At 44.1% G+C, this 27,883-nt stretch overlaps 2 protein-coding genes across 4 annotated transcripts in view; both read left to right on the forward strand.

The window, feature by feature from the left end:
- Positions 1–7,263, forward strand: part of LOC109886286 (proline-rich protein 2) — a 42,302-nt gene extending 35,039 nt beyond the window's left edge. For both annotated transcript variants that reach the window (XM_031815824.1, XM_031815825.1), the window contains exons 6-7: positions 6,440–6,798; positions 7,026–7,263. In XM_031815824.1, coding sequence (XP_031671684.1) covers positions 6,440–6,798; positions 7,026–7,095 — 429 coding nt within the window. In that variant the 3' untranslated portion in view covers positions 7,096–7,263. The remainder of the gene's footprint in view (positions 1–6,439; positions 6,799–7,025) is intronic.
- Positions 7,264–19,797: 12,534 nt separating this feature from the next.
- The window catches only part of LOC109883400 (putative pre-mRNA-splicing factor ATP-dependent RNA helicase DHX32), a 29,360-nt gene continuing 21,274 nt past the window's right edge, over positions 19,798–27,883 (forward strand). Inside the window, exon 1 of one of the 2 annotated variants that reach the window (XM_031815809.1) lies at positions 19,798–20,383. In XM_031815809.1, coding sequence (XP_031671669.1) covers positions 20,099–20,383 — 285 coding nt within the window. In that variant the 5' untranslated portion in view covers positions 19,798–20,098. The remainder of the gene's footprint in view (positions 20,384–27,883) is intronic. The other variant, XM_031815808.1, reaches the window with a different exon arrangement.

Consider the following 27,883-nt stretch of genomic DNA (forward strand, 5'->3'; position numbering starts at 1 on the left):
TATGGTATGGTACTGTATGGTACTGTATGGTACTGTATAATACTGTATGGTACTGTATGATACTGTATGATACTGTATGGTACTGTATGGTACTGTATGGTATGGTACTGTATGGTACTGTATAATACTGTATGGTACTGTATGGTATGGTACTGTATGGTACTGTATAATACTGTATGGTACTGTATGAAACTGTATGATACTGTATGGTACTGTATGATACTGTATGGTATGGTACTGTATGGTACTGTATGGTACTGTATGGTACTGTGTGATACTGTATGATACTGTATGGTACTGTATGATACTATATGGTACTGTATGGTACTATATGGTACTGTATGGTACTATATGGTACTGTATGGTATGGTACTGTATGGTACTGTATGGTATGATACTGTATGATACTGTGTGATACTGTATGATACTGTATGGTACTGTATGGTACTATATGGTACTGTATGGTACTATATGGTACTGTATGGTACTGTATGGTACGGTACTGTATGGTACTGTATGATACTGTATGGTACTGTATGGTACTGTATGGTACTGTATGGTATGGTACTGTGTGGTACTGTATGATACTGTATGGTACTGTATGGTACTGTATGATACTGTATGATACTGTGTGGTACTGTATGATACTGTATGGTACTGTATGGTATGGTACTGTATGATACTGTATGGTACTGTATGATACTATATGGTACTGTATGGTATGGTACTGTATGGTACTGTATGATACTGTATGGTACTGTATGGTATGGTACTGTATGGTACTGTATGGTATGGTACTGTATGATACTGTGTGATACTGTATGGTACTGTATGGTACTGTATGATACTGTATGGTACTATATGGTACTGTATGATACTGTATGGTACTGTATGGTATGGTACTGTATGATACTGTGTGATACTGTATGGTACTGTATGGTATGATACTGTATGGTACTGTATGGTACTGTATGGTATGGTACTGTATGATACTGTATGATACTGTATGGTACTGTATGATACTGTATGGTACTGTATGGTATGGTACTGTATGATACTGTATGGTATGGTACTGTATGGTATGGTACTGTATGATACTGTATGGTACTGTATGGTATGGTACTGTATGGTACTGTATGGTACTGTATGGTATGGTACTGTATGGTACTGTATGGTACTGTATGGTATGGTACTGTATGGTATGGTACTGTATGGTACTGTATGGTACTGTATGGTACTGTATGGTATGGTACTGTATGGTATTATACTGTATGGTACTGTATGCTACTCTATGATACTGTATGGTATGATACTGTATGGTACTGTATGGTACTGTATGGTATGGTACTGTATGGTATGAAACTGTATGGTACTGTATGGTACTGTATGATACTGTATGGTACTGTATGGTACTGTATGGTATGGTACTGTATGGTACTGTATGGTATGGAACTGTATGGTACTGTATGGTACTGTATGGTATGGTACTGTATGGTACTGTATGGTACTGTATGGTATGGTACTGTATGGTACTGTATGGTATGGTACTGTATGGTACTGTATGGTATGGTACTGTATGGTACTGTATGGTATGATACTGTATGGTACTGTATGGTATGGTACTGTATGGTACTGTATGGTATGGTACTGTATGGTACTGTATGGTATGGTACTGTATGGTACTGTATGGTACTGTATGGTATGGTACTGTATGGTATGGTACTGTATGGTATGGTACTGTATGGTACTGTATGGTATGGTACTGTATGGTACTGTATGGTATGGTACTGTATGGTACTTATGGTACTGTATGGTATGGTACTGTATGGTATGGTACTGTATGGTACTGTATGGTACTGTATGGTATGGTACTGTATGGTATGGTACTGTATGGTATGGTACTGTATGGTATGGTACTGTATGGTACTGTATGGTATGGTACTGTATGGTCTTTTATGGTATGGTACTGTATGGTACTTTATGGTACTGTATGGTATGGTACTGTATGGTATGGTACTGTATGGTACTGTGTGGTACTGTATGATACTGTATGGTACTGTATGGTACTGTATGGTATGGTACTGTATGGTATGGTACTGTATGGTACTGTATGGTACTGTATGGTATGGTACTGTATGGTATGGTACTATATGGTACTGTATGGTACTGTATGATACTGTATGGTACTGTATGGTATGGTACTGTATGATACTGTATGGTATGGTACTGTATGATACTGTATGGTACTGTATGGTATGGTACTGTATGGTACTGTATGGTATGGTACTGTATGGTATGGTACTGTATGGTATGGTACTGTATGGTACTGTATGGTACTGTATGGTATGGTACTGTATGGTATTATACTGTATGGTACTGTATGCTACTCTATGATACTGTATGGTATGATACTGTATGGTACTGTATGGTACTGTATGGTACTGTATGGTATCTGGATAGACATGCTTGTTGTACTGTATGGTATGGTACTGTATGGTACTGTATGGTGTGGTACTGTATGGTATGATACTGTATGGTATGATACTGTATGGTACTGTATGGTACTGTATGGTATGGTACTGTATGGTATGGTACTGTATGGTACTGTATGGTACTGTATGGTATGGTACTGTATGGTACTGTATGGTACTGTATGGTACTGTATGGTATCTGGATAGACATGCTTGTTGTACTGTATGGTATGGTACTGTATGGTATGATACTGTATGGTATGATACTGTATGGTACTGTATGGTACTGTATGGTATGGTACTGTATGGTATGGTACTGTATGGTACTGTATGGTATGGTATTGTATGTTATGGTACTGTATGGTACTGTATGGTATGGTACTGTATGGTATGATACTGTATGGTACTGTATGGTACTGTATGGTATGATACTGTATGGTACTGTATGGTACTGTATGGTATGGTACTGTATGGTACTGTATGGTACTGTATGGTATGGTACTGTATGGTATGGTACTGTATGGTACTGTATGATACTGTATGATACTGTATGATATGATAGTGTATGATACTGTATGGTATTATACTGTATGGTACTGTATGGTATTATACTGTATGGTACTGTATGCTACTCTATGATACTGTATGGTACTGTATGGTACTGTATGGTACTGTATGGTATGATACTGTATGGTATGATACTGTATGGTACTGTATGGTATGATACTGTATGGTACTGTATGGTACTGTATGGTACTGTATGCTACTCTATGATACTGTATGGTATGATACTGTATGGTACTGTATGGTACTGTATGGTACTGTATGGTATGATACTGTATGGTACTGTATGGTATGGTACTGTATGGTACTGTATGGTATGATACTGTATGGTACTGTATGGTACTGTATGATACTGTATGGTACTGTATGGTACTGTATGGTACTGTATGGTATGATACTGTATGGTACTGTATGGTATGGTACTGTATGGTATGATACTGTATGGTACTGTATGGTATGATACTGTATGGTACTGTATGGTACTGTATGATACTGTATGGTAATGTATGGTACTGTATGGTATGATACTGTATGGTACTGTATGGTACTGTATGGTATGGTACTGTGTGGTACTGTATGGTACTGTATGGTACTGTATGGTATGATACTGTATGGTATGATACTGTATGGTACTGTATGGTATGATACTGTATGGTACTGTATGGTACTGTATGGTATGGTACTGTATGGTACTGTATGGTACTGTATGATACTGTATGGTACTGTATGATACTGTATGGTACTGTATGGTATGGTACCGTATGGTACTGTATGGTACTGTATGATACTGTATGGTACTGTATGATACTGTATGGTACTGTATGGTACTGTATGGTACTGTATGGTATGATACTGTATGGTACTGTATGGTACTGTATGGTATGGTACTGTATGATACTGTATGGTACTGTATGGTACTGTATGGTACTGTATGATACTGTATGGTACTGTATGGTACTGTATGGTACTGTATGGTACTGTATGGTATGGTACTGTATGATACTGTATGGTACTGTATGGTACTGTATGGTATCTGGATAGACATGCTTGTTGTACTGTATGGTATGGTACTGTATGGTATGGTACTGTATGATACTGTATGATACTGTATGATACTATATGGTACTGTATGATACTGTATGGTACTGTATGATACTGTATGGTACTGTATGATACTGTGTGATACTGTATGGTACTGTATGATACTGTGTGATACTGTATGGTACTGTATGGTACTGTATGGTATGGTACTGTATGGTACTGTATGGTATGATACTGTATGGTACTGTATGGTATGGTACTGTATGGTACTGTATGGTATGATACTGTATGGTACTGTATGGTATGGTACTGTATGATACTGTATGGTACTGTATGGTATGGTACTGTATGGTATGGTACTGTATGGTACTGTATGGTATGGTACTGTATGGTACTGTATGGTACTGTATGATACTGTATGGTACTGTATGATACTGTATGGTACTGTATGATACTGTATGGTATGATACTGTATGGTATGGTACTGTATGGTATGGTACTGTATGGTATGGTACTGTATGGTATGGTACTGTATGGTACTGTATGGTATGATACTGTATGGTACTGTATGGTACTGTATGATACTGTATGGTACTGTATGATACTGTATGGTATGATACTGTATGGTACTGTATGGTATGATACTGTATGGTACTGTATGGTATGATACTATATGGTACTGTATGATACTGTATGGTACTGTATGGTACTGTATGATACTGTATGGTATGATACTATATGGTACTGTATGGTACTATATGATACTGTATGGTACTGTATTGTACTATATGATACTGTATGATACTGTATGGTACTGTATGGTACTGTATGGTATGGTACTGTACTGTATGGTATGGTACTATATGATACTGTATGGTATGGTACTATATGATACTGTATGGTATGATACTGTATGGTACTGTATGGTACTGTATGATACTGTATGGTACTGTATGGTACTGTATGGTACTGTATGGTATGATACTGTATGGTACTGTATGGTATGGTACTGTATGGTATGATACTGTATGGTACTGTATGGTATGATACTGTATGGTACTGTATGGTACTGTATGATACTGTATGGTACTGTATGGTACTATATGGTACTGTATGATACTGTATGATACTGTGTGGTACTGTATGGTATGGTACTATATGATACTCTATGATACTGTATGGTACTATATAGTACTATATGGTACTGTATGATACTGTATGGTACTATATAGTACTATATGGTACTGTATGATACTGTATGGTACTATATGGTACTATATGGTACTGTATGATACTGTATGGTATGATACTATATGATACTGTATGATACTGTATGGTATGGTACTATATGGTACTGTATGGTACTATATGGTACTGTATGGTACTATATGGTACTGTATGATACTGTGTGGTACTGTATGATACTGTATGGTACTGTATGGTACTATATGGTACTGTATGATACTGTGTGGTACTGTATGATACTGTATGGTAATGTATTGTATGGTACTATATGGTACTGTATGATACTGTATGGTACTGTATGGTACTATATGGTACTGTATGATACTGTATGGTACTGTATGGTACTGTATGATACTGTATGATATGATACTGTATGATACTGTATTATACGGTATGGAGTATCTAAACACTCTTTCCTTCTTAGAGAAACGATGTGTGTGTGTGTGTGTGTGTGTTCTTTATTTCTGTCTGTCTGTGTGTGTGTGTGTGTGTGTGTGTGTGTGTGTGTGTGTGTGTGTGTGTGTGTGTGTGTGTGTGTGTGTGTGTGTGTGTGTGTGTGTGTTCTTTATTTCTGTCTGTCTGAGTGTGTGTGTGAATGTGGAACATCTGTACAGTAGGTAACAGCCAGACAGTTAATCAGATGTCATCCTTCTACAGTAGATTAGTAACACATGACGGATCTTCATCACATGCTGGCTGATTCTTCAATGGCCCTTTATAGTGCACTACTTTTGACCAGGGCCCTTTCGGGAATAGGGTGCCATTTTGGACACACATATATATACTGTCTGTCTGGGGAGGGTGGGAGGGAGGGCTGCCATGGTGACCAAGGGATGGTGTTGATGCGGTAATACAGGCAGACAGAGCTCAGATGAGACCTGGGGTACAATTAGGTGGCTTTGATCGCCCCCTGGTGGTGTGTGTGGGTCAACGTTATCATCTGAGTCGACTGATTCCATCCGTTTTCAGTTTTGAATTAATCATCATGGCTCATTTTGGACTTAATACTGCTCTACGCATGTTCCAATTGGGACAATAAAGAGTTGATTTGCTTGATAGACTGATTGCTTCATTCATTGATTGTTTTGCTTGATTGTCGGTGTGTCTGTCTTTAATAGGATTTGGAGATTCCAAGTCCACCCCAGAAGCCTCTACCTGCCGACCCCCTGGGAAGGAATACCCAGAAGCCTCTACCTGCCGACCCCCTGGGCAGGAATACCCAGAAGCCTCTACCTGCCGACCCCCTGGGCAGGAATACCCAGAAGCCTCTACCTGCCGACCCCCTGGGCAGGAATACCCAGAAGCCTTTGACTGCCTACCCCCTGAGCAGGAATACCCAGAAGCCTTTGCCTGCTAACCCTAACTCCCCCGGAAGGAGTGGTCATCTGATTCGTAGTCCCATTGCTGTCGGTGTCCCCATCCCTGTACCTGTCCCCGGTGTCCCCAGGCCGCTGAGACCTGTTCCACACCACAACAGGTGCGTCCCAGATACTTTGGACAACACCCAGCATTAGATCAATCAACTTATAGTCTCGCTTGACAGACTGTTACTGGCTGGCCAAGGAAGATTTTGTTCAGCATTCTGAGATTAATCAATTTATCCAGTCATGCCAAGACTATGTTTTCAAACCATTCACATTCAATTTCTGGACGTGATACTTAACATGCACTTTTAACATCTATCTCCCTTTCCTTCCCCCCCAGATCTGTTCCTAAGCAACCCCCAACACTACCTAAGCCTCGTATGATCGTCCACGCCAAGTTCAGCAGCTGAGAGCAGCTGGACTAAACTTGAAGGGAATTTAAGGACGTTCTTTCCGTGAGACGATAAAGACATTTCACTTGCACTATGAAACTCTGAAAACCTTAATGATGTGGTGTCTCTGAGTTTTGAATAATGGGGACGGACTGTTGGGCGGTTGGCGTGTCAGCGAGTCAGCCCCCCCCCCCCCCCCCCCCTCTGTTGGTGCTCTGATGTCAGGACCGTTGGGCGGTTGGCGTGTCAGTGAGTCAGTCCCCCCCCCTCTGTTGGTGCTCTGATGTCAGGACCGTTGGGCGGTTGGCGTGTCAGCGAGTCAGTCCCCCCCCCCCTCCCCTGTTGGTGCTCTGATGTCAGAGAGGTGCTATAGGTCTGAGCTCAGGTACACGTATGTAAAGTATGTATGTCTTGTGTATTTATTCATTAGTTACCACACGGTGCACTGGTACATCCTGTCGTAGGTCTTCCTCCGTACAGTATACAGCCACCTGTTGTAAGACAACGACATCACTGGTAAATCCTGTCGTAGGTCTTCCTCCGTACAGTATGACACCACCTGTTGTAAGACAACGGCATCACTGGTAAATCCTGTCGTAGGTCTTCCTCCGTACAGTATGACACCACCTGTTGTAAGACAATGACATCACTGGTAAATCCTGTCGTAGGTCTTCCTCCGTACAGTATGATGCCACCTGTTGTAAGACAACGGCATCACTGGTAAATCCTGTCGTAGGTCTTCCTCCGTACAGTACACAGCCAGCTGTTGTAAGACAACGGCATCACTGGTAAATCCTGTCGTAGGTCTTCCTCCGTACAGTATGATGCCACCTGTTGTAAGACAACGGCATCACTGGTAAATCCTGTCGTAGGTCTTCCTCCGTACAGTATACAGCCACCTGTTGTAAGACAATGACATCACTGGTAAATCCTGTCGTAGGTCTTCCTCCGTACAGTATGACGCCACCTGTTGTAAGACAACGGCATCACTGGTGAATCCTGTCGTAGGTCTTCCTCCGTACAGTATACAGCCACCTGTTGTAAGACAACGGCATCACTGGTCAATCCTGTCGTAGGTCTTCCTCCGTACAGTACACAGCCACCTGTTGTAAGACAACGGCATCACTGGTAAATCCTGTCGTAGGTCTTCCTCCGTACAGTATACAGCCACCTGTTGTAAGACAACGGCATCACTGGTAAATCCTGTCGTAGGTCTTCCTCCGTACAGTAAACAGCCAGCTGTTGTAAGACAACGGCATCACTGGTAAATCCTGTCGTAGGTCTTCCTCCGTACAGTATGATGCCACCTGTTGTAAGACAACGGCATCACTGGTAAATCCTGTCGTAGGTCTTCCTCCGTACAGTATACAGCCACCTGTTGTAAGACAATGACATCACTGGTAAATCCTGTCGTAGGTCTTCCTCCGTACAGTATACAGCCACCTGTTGTAAGACAACGGCATCACTGGTCAATCCTGTCGTAGGTCTTCCTCCGTACAGTACACAGCCACCTGTTGTAAGACAACGGCATCACTGGTAAATCCTGTCGTAGGTCTTCCTCCGTACAGTATACAGCCACCTGTTGTAAGACAACGGCATCACTGGTAAATCCTGTCGTAGGTCTTCCTCCGTACAGTATACAGCCAGCTGTTTCTCCCTCTGTGACCGTACTGTGTATGCACTGATGCTGAGAGACTGAGCCCTGAGGAACACCAATAAAAACCTTACACCAACCTTACACCAACCATACACCAACTATACACCAACCATACACCAACTATACACCAACCATACACCAACTTATCACCAACCATACACCAACTATACACCAACCTTACACCAACTTATCACCAACCATAAACCAATCTTTCAACGAATACAGTGCCTTACAAAAGTATTCATCCCCCTTGGCGTTTTTCCTATTTTGTTACATTACAACCTGTAATTTAAATGGATTTTAATTTGTTATTATTAAAGTTGGGCTTTACGGAAGAGTGGCCAGAAAATAATCCATAGCTTAAAGAAAAAATAACCAAACACGTTTGGTGTTCGCCAACAGGTGGGAGACTCCCCAAACATATGGAAGAAGGTACTCTGGTCAGATGAGACTAAAATTGAGCTTTTTGGCCATCAAGGAAAACGCTATGTCTGGCGCAAACCCAACACCTCCCATCACCCTGAGAACACCATAACCACAGTGAAGCATGGTGGTGGCAGAATCATGGTGTGGGGATGATTTTCATCGGCAGGGACTGGTCAGAATTGAAGGGATGATGGATGGCGGTAAATACAGGGAAATTCTTGAGGGAAACCTGTTTCAGTCTTCCAGATATTTGAGACTTGGACGGAGGTTCACCTTCCAGCAGAACAATGACCTTAAGCATACTGCTAAAGCAACACTTGAGTGGTTTAAGGGGAAACATTTAAATACCTTGGAATGACCTAGTCAAAACCCAGACCTCAATCCAATTGAGAATCTGTGGTATGACTTAAAGATTGCTGTGCACCAGCGGAACCCATCCAACTTGAAAGAGCTGGAGCAGTTTTGCCTTGAAGAATGGGCAAACATCCCAGTGGCTAGATGTGCCAAGCTATAGAGACATACCCCAAGAGACTCGCAGCTGTAATTGCTGCAAAAGGTGGCTCTATAAAGTAGTAGTTACGCACATTCAAGTTTTCTGTTTTTTTGTCTTATTTCTTGTTTGTTTTCATTTTAAATTTTTAAATTTTAATTCCAGGTTGTAAGGCAATAAAATAGGAAAATGCCAAGGGGGGGGGTGAATATTTTCGCAAGCCACTGTATACACCAATCTAACACAAACCTGACAACAACCCTACACCAACTTTACACCAATCTAACACAAACCTGACAACAACCCTACACCAACTTTACACCAACCTAACACCAACCTTACACCAATCTTTCACAAACTTTACACCAATCTTACACCGACTACACACCAATTTCACATCAACCTTAAAACAGCTATACACCAATCTTACACCAACCATACACCAATCTTACACTAACCATACACCAATCTTACACCTACCTTAAACCAACCATTCAACAACCTTATACTCAGCAGTCGACCCAACACTACATAGCACTACATAGCACTACATAGCTCTACATAAACACTACATAGCACTACATAGCACTACATAAGCACTACATAAGCACTACATAGCACTACATAGCACTACATAGCACTACATAAGCACTACATAGCACTACATAGCACTACATAGCACTACATAGCACTACATAAACACTACATAGCACTACATAGCACTACATAGCACTACATAGCACTACATAAACACTACATAGCACTACATAGCACTACATAGCACTACATAGCACTACATAAGCACTACATAGCACTACATAAACACTACATAAACACTACATAGCACTACATAAACACTACATAGCACTACATAAACACTACATAGCACTACATAAACACTACATAAGCTCTACATAAGCACTACATAGCACTACATAGCACTACATAGCACTACATAAACACTACATAAACACTACATAGCTCTACATAAACACTACATAGCACTACATAAACACTACATAGCTCTACATAAACACTACATAGCACTACATAAACACTACATAGCACTACATAAACACTACATAGCTCTACATAAACACTACATAGCTCTACATAAACACTACATAGCACTACATAAACACTACATAGCACTACATAAACACTTGATAGTGGGATGATGTCACAACATCAGTCAGAAGTAGGGCTACCTAACAGAAAGGCTAACAGGTGGTAATTGGAATTGAACACGAAGGTTAATAAGCAAAAACAGAAACCTCTTTAAGAGGTGGAAAACCATTCATTTTTGCCATGAAAGTCATTCATTAGCTGTTTTGTTCCTGGTGAAATAAAGGTTTAGAGGTTGTTTTAGCTCACTTTACTCTGACTGCGTATCACCACTGAGGAACACCCACAATCCTCCAACATGGGCTCTCAACTCTCACGGCTGATAACTGGTTATTACGCGCAGCAGGGGCCGACGTTTCGGTAGCAAAACGTCGTTGGATGTTGCAGATAGAAATGCCAACAAGTAGAGCTGAAGTGATTCCTGATTCTACACGTCAGAGAGGGGTTGTTTGTTCTACGTAGTATATTTCTATCTGAATGTGACGCAACGTTGCGTCCTGCTGAACACGCCGCCGGGATTTTAATTTGCCGTTGTGCCAATGTTAGCCTGATGAAATCAGATTGACTTCTGTTCTCAAATGTTGAGTGGCAAAACTGAGGTGTTGTTAATTAAGATATTACACAGTTATTACACAGTCCAGATGTGTTGTTGCTCAGTCCAGAGGTGTTATTACACAGTCCAGAGGTGTTATTACACAGTCCAGAGGTGTTATTACACAGTCCAGAGGTGTTATTACACAGTCCAGAGGGGTTATTACACAGTCCAGAGGTGTTATTACACAGTCCAGAGGTGTTATTACACAGTCCAGAGGTGTTATTACACAGTCCAGAGGTGTTATTACACAGTCCAGAGGTGTTATTACACAGAGGTGTTATTACACAGTCCAGAGGTGTTATTACACAGTCCAGAGGTGTTATTACACAGTCCAGAGGTGTTATTACATGTTATTACACAGTCCAGACGTGTGTTAGTCTTGTCTTTATGTCATAAAACTCAGCAGATACAAGGTGATTGTTTCATTATATTATTTTATGTTTTTTAGTAAAGGCTGTAATTGTTGACAGTATTGATCAAAACTTTTCATTCACACTGTTCAACTTTATTTTAATCACACACTTCTTGTTCTCAAATATCTAGATGGAAAAACATATGTTTTGTCACGTCTATCTAGTATTTAATGTCTTGGCTTTCGAAGGCAGAGATCCATAGATTCATCATCAGTTAGTTTTACTATGACGTGTTTTACCTTGTTAACTTTGCTGTTTGAAAGTCTTGTTGCCATGACACCAGTATTACTGTCCTGTGTCCTACCTGTCCTGTGTCCTACTGTACCTGTCCTGTTTCCTACCTGCCCTGAGTCCTACCTGTCCTGGGTCCTACCTGCCCTGTGTCCTACCTGTCCTGTGTCCTACTGTACCTGTCCTGTGTCCTACCTGTAGTCACACCAGTATTACTGTCCTGAGTCCTACCTGTCCTGAGTCCTACCTGTCCTGAGTCCTACCTGTCCTGTGTCCTAACTGTCCTGAGTCCCACCTGTCCTGTGTCCTACCTGTCCTGTGTGCTACCTGTCCTGAGTCCTACCTGTCCTGAGTCCTACCTGTCCTGTGTTCTACCTGTCCTGAGTCCTACCTGTCCTGAGTCCTACCTATCCTCGTCCTACCTGTCCTGAGTCCTACCTGTAGTCACACCAGTATTACTGTCCTGTGTCCTACCTGTATTGTGTGCTACCTGTCTTGTGTCCTACTGTACCTGTCCTGTGTCCTACCTGTAGTCACATCAGTATTACTGTCCTGTGTCCTACCTGTATTGTGTGCTACCTGTCTTGTGTCCTACTGTACCTGTCCTGAGTCCTACCTGTAGTCACACCAGTATTACTGTCCTGTGTCCTACCTGTATTGTGTGCTACCTGTCCTGTGTCCTACCTGTAGTCACATCAGTATTACCTGTGTCGTGGAAATTTCCTGTATTTACCAAATCATGAGACCAAACCACCACACAAGTCCGAGTTAGTTATCACAAAGTCCATCTTTAATTATATGAGCTCCATCACAACCCTGTGACTCTCAGATCAATTCAGTGTCTATCAATTAATTCTCTGAGAGACCCTTACACATTGCAACTGAGATCCTTTATAGCAAAGACACACATAGCCAGACAGCATTGGCCATAATGTATCATTCAGCTTTGTCTCCTAAACTATGTTCTTATCTCGCTCTCAGGACCATAAAACAAATCCTCATCAACAGGCATATGTCAAATACACCCCTCCTGGACAAGATCACAGAGACACAGTGACTGGCACACCCACATTGTGGAGCCAAGAGATAATTGGTTTAAAATATATGTTTACATATGAAGACAAGCTTGACCCCTCCCCTTTCTGTGGCCCAAATAACTGACCCCATGACAGAGAACAGATAACTGCAACCGGCCAACACTATAGTACAACAAGACATTCTATATGAGAAGTAACTGACCCCAGGACAGAGAACAGATAACTGCAACCGGCCACCACTATAGTACAACAAGACATTCTATATGAGAAGTAACTGACCCCAGGACAGAGAACAGATAACTGCAACCGGCCACCACTATAGTACAACAAGACATTCTGATGAGAAGTAACTGACCCCAGGACAGAGAACAGATAACTGCAACCGGCCACCACTATAGTACAACAAGACATTCTATATGAGAAGTAACTGACCCCAGGACAGAGAACAGATAACTGCAACCGGCCACCACTATAGTACAACAAGATACATTCTGATGAGAAGTAACTGACCCCAGGACAGAGAACAGATAACTGCAACCGGCCACCACTATAGTACAACAAGACATTCTATATGAGAAGTAACTGACCCCAGGACAGAGAACAGATAACTGCAACCGGCCACCACTATAGTACAACAAGACATTCTATATGAGAAGTAACTGACCCCAGGACAGAGAACAGATAACTGCAACCGGCCACCACTATAGTACAACAAGATACATTCTGATGAGAAGTAACTGACCCCAGGACAGAGAACAGATAACTGCAACCGGCCACCACTATAGTACAACAAGATACATTCTGATGAGAAGTAACTGACCCCAGGACAGAGAACAGATAACTGCAACCGGCCAACACTATAGTACAACAAGACATTCTATATGAGAAGTAACTGACCCCAGGACAGAGAACAGATAACTGCAACCGGCCAACACTATAGTACAACAAGACATTCTATATGAGAAGTAACTGACCCCAGGACAGAGAACAGATAACTGCAACCGGCCACCACTATAGTACAACAAGACATTCTGATGAGAAGTAACTGACCCCAGGACAGAGAACAGATAACTGCAACCGGCCACCACTATAGTACAACAAGACATTCTATATGAGAAGTAACTGACCCCAGGACAGAGAACAGATAACTGCAACCGGCCACCACTATAGTACAACAAGATACATTCTGATGAGAAGTAACTGACCCCAGGACAGAGAACAGATAACTGCAACCGGCCACCACTATAGTACAACAAGATACATTCTGATGAGAAGTAACTGACCCCAGGACAGAGAACAGATAACTGCAACCGGCCACCACTATAGTACAACAAGATACATTCTGATGAGAAGTAACTGACCACAGGACAGAGAACAGAGAACTGCAAACGGCCACCACTATAGTACAACAAGACATTCTATATGAGAAGTAACTGACCCCAGGACAGAGAACAGATAACTGCAAATGGCCACCACTATAGTACAACAAGACATTCTATATGAGAAGTAACTGACCCCAGGACAGAGAACAGATAACTGCAACCGGCCACCACTATAGTACAACAAGACATTCTGATGAGAAGTAACTGACCCCAGGACAGAGAACAGATAACTGCAACCGGCCACCACTATAGTACAACAAGACATTCTGATGAGAAGTAACTGACCCCAGGACAGAGAACAGATAACTGCAACCGGCCAACACTATAGTACAACAAGACATTCTGATGAGAAGTAACTGACCCCAGGACAGAGAACAGATAACTGCAACCGGCCACCACTATAGTACAACAAGACATTCTGATGAGAAGTAACTCATAAGCATATCATGAAAATAAAACATCTCATCTATGTTACCCAACTAATTCTGATTATTCCCCAACACCTGTCCTGTGTCCTACCTGTCCTCTATCCTACTGTACCTGTCCTCTGTCCTACCTGTCCTGTGTCCTACCTGTCCTCTGTCCTACTGTACCTGTCCTCTGTCCTACCTGTATGTTCTGTTTGAAAGTTAATTTTTGTCTGTGTTACATAGAAAATACATGTAAACACCACACGTTATCATGGACAGGTCGATTTTTGAACCGATAATTATTTCATAACTTTGGTGTCTATGTCAATACACACAGACCTTTGTACCTGTCCTACTGTACCTGTCCTGTGTCCTACCTGTCCTACTGTACCTGTCCTGTGTCCTACCTGTCCTACTGTACCTGTCCTCTGTCCTACCTGTGTATATATCTATATGTCAATACACACAGACCTTTGAACACTTGAGCAGTATCAGTAAAATGTTTTTTTAAGCACTAAAGTGGTCTTGTTTTTTTTTGTGTGTGTTTATTATAAAATTCATACTAATGTTCACCGTTGACTGCTATTGGCTCCTCTTCCCCTCCAACAAATGGATGATGCTCTGAAACAAAACTACGTCAGACATTTTGAAACACTAAACAAAGAGTGAAACTGTCCAAACCGTTTAGAAAGGTTGAGTATATGAAAACAGAGGAAGTAGTTATCTTTCTTTCAAAATGTTTAGATGTTTCTGTTGCACCTGAGTCCAACTGGTTTCTGAGACCACGGTCTGCTTTGTTCTCTAACAGCAGCTTGGCAGAGTCTTCATAAGTTGTTCAGGAGAGTAATCTGAATGTCAGACAGACATCACATCTCTTTTTCACTGTTGTTGTAGTGAAGTCAGGAAACAGTATAAGATATAACTCCTGACTATAGTCCTATTAGCTAAGATATAACTCCAGACTATAGCTATAGTCCTATTAGCTAAGATATAACTCCTGACTATAGCTATAGTCCTATTAGCTAAGATATAACTCCAGACTATAGCTATAGTCCTATTAGCTAAGATATAACTCCAGACTATAGCTATAGTCCAATTAGCTAAGATAAAACTCCAGACTATAGCTATAGTCCTATTAGCTAAGATATAACTCCAGACTATTGTCCTATTAGCTAAGATATAACTCCAGACTATAGTCCTATTAGCTAAGATATAACTCCAGACTATAGCTATAGTCCTATTAGCTAAGATATAACTCCAGACTATAGTCCTATTAGCTAAGATATAACTCCAGAATATAGCTATAGTCCTATTAGCTAAGATATAACTCCAGAATATAGCTATAGTCCTATTAGCTAAGATATAACTCCAGACTATAGTCCTGTTAGCTACGTTATAACTCCAGACTATAGCTATAGTCCAATTAGCTAAGATAAAACTCCAGACTATAGCTATAGTCCTATTAGCTAAGATATAACTCCAGACTATTGTCCTATTAGCTAAGATATAACCCCAGACTATAGTCCTATTAGCTAAGATATAACTCCAGACTATAGCTATAGTCCTATTAGCTAAGATATAACTCCAGACTATAGTCCTATTAGCTAAGATATAACTCCAGAATATAGCTATAGTCCTATTAGCTACGGTATAACCCCAGACTATAGTCCTATTTGCTAAGGTATAACTCCAGACTATAGTCCTATTAGCTAAGGTATAACTACAGACTATAGTCCTGTTAGCTAAAATATAACTCCAGACTATGGTCCTATTAGCTGAGATATAACTCCAGCCTATAGTCCTATTAGCTAAGGTATAACTACAGACTATAGCTATAGTCCTATTAGCTAAGATATAATTCCAGACTATAGTCCTGTTAGCTGAGATATAACTCCAGACTATAGTCCTGTTAGCTGAGATATAACTCCAGACTATAGCTATGGTCCTATTAGGTAAGGTATAACTCCAGACTATAGTCCTGTTAGCTGAGATATAACTCCAGACTATAGTTCTATTAGCTAAGGTATAACTCCAGACTATAGCTATGGTCCTATTAGCTAAGATATAACTCCAGACTATAGTCCTGTTAGCTGAGATATAACTCCAGACTGTAGTCCTGTTAGCTGAGATATAACTCCAGACTATAGTTCTCTTAGCTAAGGTATAACTACAGACTATATCTATGGTCCTATTAGCTAAGATATAACTCTGGACTATAGTCCTGTTAGCTATTGTCAAATAATTAACATCCAATCACATTAACCGTTACTCTCTGGCGCAAACGCCATGACAGGGAGACATAGTGGAGTGGTAACGCGCGTGCAAGCAGATGCTCCCGACGCCACTTGGGTACACTGCAGCATCCACCGAGAGGCTCTTGGGTACACTGCAGCATCCACCGAGAGGCTCTTGGGTACACTGCAGCATCCACCGAGAGGCTCTTGGGTACACTGCAGCATCCACCGAGAGGCTCTTGGGTACACTGCAGCATCCACCGAGAGGCTCTTGGGTACACTGCAGCATCCACCGAGAGGCTCTTGGGTACACTGCAGCATCCACCGAGAGGCTCTTGGGTACACTGCAGCATCCACCGAGAGGTTCTTGCTGCCAAGAGAATGCCTGACAGCTTGAAAGACATTTTGGACACTACAGTGAAAATGGTTAACTTTGTTAAAGCAAGGCCCCTGAACTGGTTATCAAGAGACAAAGTATTGCCACATTTTTTAATTGAGAGACGAGCTTAAAGTTTTCTTTACTGACCATATTTTCACTTGTCTGACCGGTTGCATGATGACGAGTTCTCACACGACTGGCCTATCTGGGGAATATTTTTTCTGACCTGAATGATCCGAATCTAGGATTGTCAGGGACTCTCCGCAACTATATTTAATGTGCGGGACAAAATTGAGGCTATGATTAAAAAGTTGGAGCTCTTTTCTATCTGCGTTAACAAGGACAACACACAGATCTTGTGTGCAATTGAACTCAAGCTTAAGGACGAGCGTCAGGTAGCCTAGTGGTTAGGGCGTTGGGCCAGTAACCAGCAGGTAGCCTAGTGGTTAGAGTGTTGGGCCAGTAACCAGCAGGTAGCCTAGTGGTTTGAGCACTGGGCCAGTAACCAGCAGGTAGCCTAGTGGTTAGAGTGTTGGGCCAGTAACCAGCAGGTAGCCTAGTGGTTAGAGTGTTGGGCCAGTAACCAGCAGGTAGCCTAGTGGTTAGAGTGGTGGGCCAGTAACCAGCAGGTAGCCTAGTGGTTAGAGCGTTGGGCCAGTAACCAGCAGGTAGCCTAGTGGTTAGAGTGTTGGGCCAGTAACCAGCAGGTAGCCTAGTGGTTAGAGTGTTGGGCCAGTAACCAGCAGGGTAGCCTAGTGGTTGGAGTGTTGGGCCAGTAACCAGCAGGTAGCCTAGTGGTTAGAGTGTTGGGCCAGTAACCAGCAGGTAGCCTAGTGGTTAGAGTGTTGGGCCAGTAACCAGCAGGTAGCCTAGTGGTTAGAGTGTTGGGCCAGTAACCAGCAGGTAGCCTAGTGGTTAGAGCGTTGGGCCAGTAACCAGCAGGTAGCCTAGTGGTTAGAGAGCGTTGGGCCAGTAACCAGCAGGTAGCCTAGTGGTTAGAGAGCGTTGGGCCAGTAACCAGCAGGTATCCTAGTGGTTAGAGAGCGTTGGGCCAGTAACCAGCAGGTATCCTAGTGGTTAGAGTGTTGGGCCAGTAACCAGCAGGTAGCCTAGTGGTTAGAGCATTGGACCAGTATCCGAAAGGTTGCTGGATCGAATCCCTGAGCTGACAAGGTAAAAATCTGTTGTTCTGCCCCTGAACAGGCAGTTAACCCACTGTTCCCCTGTAGGCCGTCATTGTAAATAAGAATGTGTTCTTAACTGACTTGCCTAGTTAATTAAAACTGACAATGTGAAATGTGATATAGCAAAGTACCTGTGTGAGTTGGGTGTGCAGGTACCTTCCTGAAATGGATGACACAAACAACTGGATTTGTTATCCCTTTCATTCCCTGCCTCCAGTCCACTTACTGATATCTGAACAAGAGAGTGTCATTGAAATTGCAACAAGTGGTTCTGTGAAAATTGAATTTAATCAGAAGCCACTGAGTACACAGCTGGAGGTTGAATGTTTGAAGCGGTACAGGACTATAAAAATGTTTGGGAACCACTGACCTATAGCTATTGTCCTACTACCTAATGTAACCAATGTGAAATGGCTATCTAGTTAGCGGTGGTGCGCGCTAATAGCGTTTCAATCGGTGACGTCACTCTCTCTGAGACCTGAAGTAGTGGTTCCCCTTTGCCCTGCAAGGGCCGCGGCATTTGTGGTAACGATGCTTCGATGGTGACTGTTGTTGATGTGTGCAGAGGGTCCCTGGTTGGAGCCGAGGAGAGGGGCGGAAGTTATACTGTTACACTAAGGTATAATTCCAAACAGAGCTAACATAAAGCCACGCCTCCAACAACAGGTTTGTCAAAACAAGCATTGTGATTGGTTGAGACGCGTTCTAAATCATACTTTAAAAAAAAAAAATTCCGCGGGTTAATCTATGTAGGTTTTCCATCTGAGAATTCCCTGCAGCATCCGCTGTCCCATCAGCCCAGCCAGCCAATTCATTAACTTGATCTCCACTATAAAAAAACCATCTGGACTTTATTTCCCCTTGCTTCTATGGTTGGAATGGAACGGTATCAAACACATGGAAACAACATTTAAATCTGTTCCTATATTTCCATTCCAGCCATTACAACGAGCCCGTCCTCCTATAACTCATTCCACCAGCCTCCACTGGTGCACACCCCCTCTCCCTGTCAATGTTATTCGATTATTATAAGAGGGTTATTAGTCTACATTCGGCCTAGTGGTCACGTGATCATATGTAGGCGCACATTAAAGTCTTGTTCACGCGACTCGTGTAGCCTATGCAAATCAACCCACGTGTCTGACCATGCCAGTGGCCAATAGCGCAACAGTGCGCTGCGGATTGACAGACAAGAAACGGTAATAGAGTTTTAATCCGACATAAGAACAAAAAACTGCATGTTGTTTGTCCTGAAATCTCTTCACATCTGTCAACAAAATATTAACGGAAATCTGTTTGGATTATACATTGAACTCCAAGTCAACGTTGGGATTGTTACATGGATTATAATGTGTCGGTGAGTTAATTTTTTTAGGGGGATAAACGGTTCTCTGTGTTTTATGATTATATCTGTTGCCAGCAGTTGTTGCGCTCCCGACGGGATCCTCGATCATTTCCATGGCGGAGAGATCAACCATGTCCGAGCAGGACAAGCATTTGATGGAGAAAGAGATTTGTTCGGATTCGGAAACTGCTGACTGTGTGGAAGAAGCTTTTGTCTTCGGAGAGGATCTGGAGCTGAACCGATTTGATGGATTGCCTTTCTCCTCTCGTTATTATAAACTACTGCAAGAGAGACAGTCTCTACCTGTTTGGAAAGCTAGAGAGGAATTTTTGGATATCCTGGTGAACAATCGACTTGTTATCGTATCTGGTACAACTAAAACTGGGAAAAGTACACAGGTGAGTGTGGAATTAATACGAGAGTATTCAGATCTAAAATATGATTTTCAACGAATTTCAAAAATAATAATAAAGAATAACATTATTTCCCCTTTGATTCCCAATACAGTATCTAGTACTTATATAATTATATATTGCTTTTGTTGCAGATGTCTTAGTTGGTATAGGGGCGACAGGTTAGCCTAGTGGTTAGAGCATTGGACTAGTAACCGGAAGGTTGCAAGTTCAAACCCCCGAGCTGACAAGGTACAAAATCTGTCGTTCTGCCCCTGAACAGGCAGTCAACCCACTGTTCCTAGGCCGTCATTGAAAATAAGAATTTAAGACGTCTAATTAGGCAACAATGAGGCCATACGTCAAACATTAGTTCCATACAAAACCACGCCAGCTACTTCATAGTCTGCGACCGATACCTTTTCTGTCCTGCTATTCATTGCTATTGAAGCCATGGCCAGAGAGCAGAAGCAGACAGGCATCCAGGTTAAGAACTTTTTTCTCCAGATCTCATCCACATCATAATTCCTTACACTGGAGTTTTTCTATATGAGTATAGAGTTGTTATTGAATAATAAAATAATAAGTGACAGCATTCAAGTAATAGACTTCTGCCAGGATCTTGTTGTAAAAGTGTGAAATGCCAGCCGGCTGCATTGGGAAGGTCAGTCTTCCATTGGGACCCTTATAAATATAGCTCCAGCCTGCAGGGAACCTGATATTAATACCATTAGCTGTGGTTTCGTCCCAAATGGCACCCTATCGCCTACGTAGTGCGCTACTGTTGTCCTGGACCCTGTAGGATCTGGTCAAAAGTAGTGCGCTACACAGGGAACATCATGCTATTTGGGACAGAGAGACTCCCATGTCTTAGACCCTGAAGCTGCACATACAGATACTTACAGCAGAATCCGCTAGCCCTGGTCCCAGATCTGATCTCACTAGGCCTGGTCCCAGATCTGATCTCACTAGCCCTGGTGCCAGATCTGATCTCACTAGCCCTGGTCCCAGATCTGATCTCACTAGGTCTGGTCCCAGATCTGATCTCACTAGGCCTGGTCCCAGATCTGATCTCACTAGGCCTGGTCCCAGATCTGATCTCACTAGCCCTGGTCCCAGATCTGATCTTACTAACCCTGGTCCCAGATCTGATCTCACTAGCCTGGTCCCAGATCTGATCTCACTAGCCCTGGTCCCAGATCTGATCTCACTAGGTCTGGTCCCAGATCTGATCTCACTAGCCCTGGTCCCAGATCTGATCTCACTAGGCCTGGTCCCAGATCTGATCTCACTAGGTCTGGTCCCAGATCTGATCTCACTAGGCCTGGTCCCAGATCTGATCTCACTAGTCCTGGTCCCAGATCTGATCTCACTAGCCCTGGTCCCAGATCTGATCTCACTAGGTCTGGTCCCAGATCTGATCTCACTAGGTCTGGTCCCAGATCTGATCTTACTAGCCCTGGTCCCAGATCTGATCTCACTAGGTCTGGTCCCAGATCTGATCTCACTAGGCCTGGTCCCAGATCTGATCTCACTAGGCCTGGTCCCAGATCTGATCTCACTAGTCCTGGTCCCAGATCTGATCTCACTAGGCCTGGTCCCAGATCTGATCTTACTAGCCCTGGTCCCAGATCTGATCTCACTAGTCCTGGTCCCAGATCTGATCTTACTAACCCTGGACCCAGATCTGATCTCTCCAGCCTGGTCCCAGATCTGATCTCACTAGGCCTGGTCCCAGATCTGATCTCACTAGGTCTGGTCCCAGATCTGATCTCACTAGGTCTGGTCCCAGATCTGATCTCACTAGGTCTGGTCCCAGATCTGATCTCACTAGTCCTGGTCCCAGATCTGATCTCACTAGCCCTGGTCCCAGATCTGATCTCACTAGGCCTGGTCCCAGATCTGATCTCACTAGGTCTGGTCCCAGATCTGATCTCACTAGGTCTGGTCCCAGATCTGATCTCACTAGCCCTGGTCCCAGATCTGATCTCACTAGGTCTGGTCCCAGATCTGATCTCACTAGGCCTGGTCCCAGATCTGATCTCACTAGGTCTGGTCCCAGATCTGATCTCACTAGCCCTGGTCCCAGATCTGATCTCACTAGGTCTGGTCCCAGATCTGATCTCACTAGGCCTGGTCCCAGATCTGATCTCACTAGGTCTGGTCCCAGATCTGATCTCACTAGCCCTGGTCTCAGATCTGATCTCGCTATCCCTGGTCCCAGATCTGATCTCTCCAGCCTGGTCCCAGATTTGATCTCCCTAGCCTGGTCCCAGATCTGATCTCACTAGGCCTGGTCCCAGATCTGATCTCACTAGCCTGGTCCCAGATCTGATCTCACTAGCCCTGGTCCCAGATCTGATCTCACTAGGCCTGGTCCTGGATCTGATCTCACTAGGCCTGGTCCCAGATCTGATCTCACTAGCCCTGGTCCCAAATCTGATCTCACTAGCCCTGGTCCCAGATCTGATCTCGCTATCCCTGGTCCCAGATCTGATCTCTCCAGCCTGGTCCCAGATTTGATCTCCCTAGCCTGGTCCCAGATCTGATCTCACTAGCCTGGTGCCAGATCTGATCTCACCTAGCTTGATCCCAGATCTGATCTCACTAGCCCTGGTCCCAGATCTGATCTCACTAGGCCTGGTCCCAGATCTGATCTCACTAGCCTAGTCCTAGATCTGATCTCACTAGGCCTGGTCCCAGATCTGACCTCACAAGCCTGGTCCCAGATCTGACCTCACAAGCCTGGTCCCAGATCTGATCTCTCTAGCCTGGTCCCAGATCTGATCTCTCTAGCCTGGCCCCAGATCTGATCTCTCTAGCCTGGTCCCAGAACTGATCTCTCTAGCCTGGTCCCAGATCTGATCTCTCTAGCCTGGTCCCAGACCTGATCCCTCTAGCCTGGCCTCAGATCTGTTGGTGCTTCTGCCTGCTCCATTGCTATTGTGAAGCCATGGCCAGAGAGCAGAAGCAGACAGGCATCCAGGTTAAGAATCCACTCCTTTCATATGATGACTGAGTTCATGGGTTTAACATGACCAAATACCTGTAAATACCCCAATTCCCATTAGTCACGTATGCATCAATTTAGACGTTAATATCCCCAACCTAACCCAGTTGTCCAATGAGTCTAGGAACAGATGTGAGTATTGAATGGCCTCTCCCTCTCACTGTAATCTGATTTAGATGTTTTCGAAGCAGAAGTGTGAGCACATGGTTTATGAGAATATGGCTATTCATTCCAGGGGTTGTGCACTGTGCTGTGTCTCTGTTTGGTCCAGAGATGTTTTAAACAAAAATCCATTGTATCTTGGAAGACTCTTTTTTGAAATTGAACATTTATTTAACTAGGCAAGTCAGTTGACGGCCTACACCGGCCAAACCCGGACGACGCTGGGCCCAATTGTGCGCTGCCCTATGTGACTCCCAATCACGGCCGGTTGTGATACAGCCTGGAATCGAACCAGAGTGTCTGTATTGACGCTTCTACCACTGATATGCAGTGCCTTAGACCGCTGTGCCACTCGGGAGGTTGATGCGAGTCCCATGGGATCTCTTTCCTGCAGTGCTTCCAAAAACATAGTTCAATTAGATTCAATTAGATTCTATTCTATTAAATTATATTCTATTCTATTCAATTAGATTCTATTCTATTCAACTAGATTCTATTCTATTCGATTCTATTCTATTCAATTAGATTCTATTCTATTCAACTAGATTCTATTCTATTCAATTAGATTCTATTCTATTCAACTAAATTCTATTCTATTCAATTAGATTCTAGAACTACAAGTATAAACTTCAGAAAGGATTGCTGTCATTCTTTTTGCCTGTGTACTAAACAGGGAATGTCCCTAGGTGCCGAATGACACTGATTATGGCTAAATTGATGATATGGCTTTGAATGTGTCACGGTCACATTCCCAGAGCCAGACAAAGAGTCTGGAAATGCTCTTCTTCAAGGCAAGAAGGGCATTTTATGCCATCAAAAGGAACGTAAAATTCGACATACCAATTAGCATCTGGATAAATATACTTGAATCAGTCATAGAACTCATTGCCCTTTATGGTTGTGAGGTCTGGGGTTCGCTCACCAACCAAGAATTCACAACATGGGACAAACACTAAATTGAGACTCTGCATGCAGAATTCTGCCAAAAATATCCTCCGTGTACAACGTAAAACACCAAATAATGCATGCAGAGCAGAATAAGGCCGATACTCGCTAATCATTAAAATTCAGAAAAGAGCTGGTAAATTCTTACAACCACCTAAAAGGAAGGGATTCCCAAACCTTCCATAGCAAAGCCATCACCTACAGAGAGATGAACCTGGAGAAGAGTCCCCTAAGCAAGCTGGTCCTGGGGCTCTGTTCACAAACACAAACAGACCCCACAGAGCCCCAGGACAGCAACATAATTAGACCCAAACAAATTATGAGAAAACAGAAAGATAATTACTTGTCACATTGGAAAGAATTAACAAAAAAACAGAGCAAACTAGAATGTTATTTGGCCCTAAACAGAGAGTACACAGCGGCAGAATACCTGACCACTGTGACTGACCCAAAATTAAGGAAAGCTTTGACTATGTACAGACTCAGTGAGCATAGCCTTGCTATTGAGAAAGGCCGTCGTAGGCAGACATGGCTCTCAAGAGAAGACAGGCTATGTGCTCACTGCCCACAAAATGAGGTGGAAACTGAGCTGCACTTCCTAACCTCCTGCCAAATGTATGACCATATTAGAGAGACATGTTTCCCTCAGATTACACAGATCCATAAAGAATTCGAAAACAAACCCGATTTTGATAAACTTCCATATCTACTGGGTGAAATACCAGAGTGACCAATCACAGCAGTAGGATTTGTGATGTGTTTTTAATTAATTAATTAATTTCACCTTTATTTAACCAGGTAGGGCAGTTGAGAACAAGTTCTCATTTACAACTGTGACCTGGCCAAGATAAAGCAAAGCAGTGCGACACATACAACAACACAGAGTTACACATGGAATAAACAAACATACAGTCAATAACACAATAGAAATATCTATATGCAGTGTGTGCAAATGTAGTAAGATTAGAGAGGTAAGGCATTCTAGTACCTGTTGCCACAAGAAAAGGTCAACTAGTGAAGAACAAACACCATTGTAAATACAACCCATATTTATGTTTATTTATTTTCCCTTTTGTACTTTAACTATTTGTACATCGTTACAACACTGAATATTTGAAATGTCTTTATTCTTTTGGAACTTCTGTGTGTGTAATATTTACTGTTAATTTTTATTGTTTATTTCACTTTTGTTGTCTTCCTCACTTGCTTTGGCAACGTAATGTTAACATATGTTTCCCATGCCAATAAAGCCCCTTGTATTGAATTGAATTGAATTGAGTGACAGTGTGAAGCTAACTGTGAATTCTCCCTGAATAACATGGGTCTTAAGGCCCTCCCTTCCTCCCCTCCCTCCCCTCTCTCCCCTCCCTCCCTCCCCTCTCTCTCTCTCTCTCCCCCCTCCCCCCTCTCTCTCTCTCCCCTCCCTCCCCCTCTCTCTCTCTCCCTCCCCTCTCTGTCTCTCCCCTCCCCTCCCCTCCCTGCCCCCTCTCTCTCTCTCCCTCCCCTCTCCTCTCCTCTCCTCTCCCTCCCCTCCCTCCCCTCTCTCTCCCCCTCTCCCTCCCCTCTCTCCCTCCCCTCTCTCCCTCCCCTCCCCTCTCCCCCCTCCCTCCCCTCTCTCTCCCCCTCCCTCCCTCTGGCCTCCAGCTGTTAGGCACTAATCCTCTGGAGCTGTCACTTGCTGCCACAGCAGTTTAGCACAATACAATTAGTAGGAGCTGGTCCTTGTCACTAGTGTGTCATTGGCTCCGTGTTGTGGTCGACACCGGCTCCCTGTTGTGGTCGACACCGGCTCCCTGTTGTGGTCGACACCGGCTCCATGTTGTGGTCGACACCGGCTCCATGTTGTGGTCGACATCGGCTCCATGTTGTGGTCGACACCGGCTCCCTGTTGTGGTCGACACCGGCTCCGTGTTGTGGTCGACACCGGCTCTGTGTTGTGGTCGACACCGGCTCTGTGTTGTGGTCGACACCGGCTCTGTGTTGTGGTCGACACCGGCTCTGTGTTGTGGTCGACACCGGCTCCGTGTTGTGGTCGACACCGACTCCGTGTTGTGGTCGACACCGACTCCCTGTTGTGGTCGACACCGACTCCCTGTTGTGGTCGACACCGACTCCCTGTTGTGGTCGACACCGGCTCCGTCCGTGTTGTGGTCGACACCGGCTCCGTCCGTGTTATGGTCGACACCGACTCCGTCCCTGTTGTGGTCGACACCGGCTCCCTGTTGTGGTCGACACCGGCTCCGTCCGTGTTGTGGTCGACACCGGCTCCGTCCGTGTTGTGGTCGACACCGACTCCGTCCCTGTTGTGGTCGACACCGGCTCCCTGTTGTGGTCGACACAGGCTCCCTGTTGTGGTCGACACCGGCTCCTTGTTGTGGTCGACACCGGCTCCCTGTTGTGGTCGACACCGACTCCATGTTGTGGTCGACACTGACTCCATGTTGTGGTCAACACCGACCCCGTGTTGTGGTCGACACCGACCCCGTGTTGTGGTCGACACCGACTCCGTGTTGTGGTCGACACCGACTCCGTGTTGTGGTCGACACCGACTCCGTGTTGTGGTCGACACCGACTCCGTGTTGTGGTCGACACCGGCTCCGTGTTGTGGTCGACACCGACTCCGTGTTGTGGTCGACACCGACTCCCTGTTGTGGTCGACACCGGCTCCGTGTTGTGGTCGACACCGTTTCCGTGTTGTGGTCGACACCGGCTCCGTGTTGTGGTCGACACCGGCTCCGTCCCTGTTGTGGTCGACACCGGTTCTGTGTTGTGGTCGACACCGGCTCCGTGTTGTGGTCGACACCGACTCCATGTTGTGGTCGACACCGACTCCCTGTTGTGGTCGACACCGACTCCCTGTTGTGGTCGACACCGGCTCTGTGTTGTGGTCGACACCGGCTCCGTCCCTGTTGTGGTCGACACCGACTCCGTCCCTGTTTTGGTCGACACCGGCTCCCTGTTGTGGTCGACACCGGCTCCTTGTTGTGGTCGACACCGACTCCCTGTTGTGGTCGACACCGGCTCTGTGTTGTGGTCGACACCGGCTCCTTGTTGTGGTCGACACCGGCTCCCTGTTGTGGTCAACACCGACTCCATGTTGTGGTCGACACTGACTCCATGTTGTGGTCGACACCGACCCCGTGTTGTGGTCGACACCGACTCCGTGTTGTGGTCGACACCGGCTCTGTGTTGTGGTCGACACCGGCTCCTTGTTGTGGTCGACACCGGCTCCCTGTTGTGGTCGACACCGGCTCTGTGTTGTGGTCGACACCGGCTCCTTGTTGTGGTCGACACCGACTCCCTGTTGTGGTCGACACCGGCTCCGTGTTGTGGTCGACACCGACTCCGTGTTGTGGTCGACACCGACTCCGTGTTGTGGTCGACACCGA

Source organism: Oncorhynchus kisutch, unplaced genomic scaffold (assembly GCF_002021735.2).
Source record: "Oncorhynchus kisutch isolate 150728-3 unplaced genomic scaffold, Okis_V2 scaffold635, whole genome shotgun sequence".
Lineage (NCBI taxonomy): Eukaryota > Metazoa > Chordata > Actinopteri > Salmoniformes > Salmonidae > Oncorhynchus > Oncorhynchus kisutch.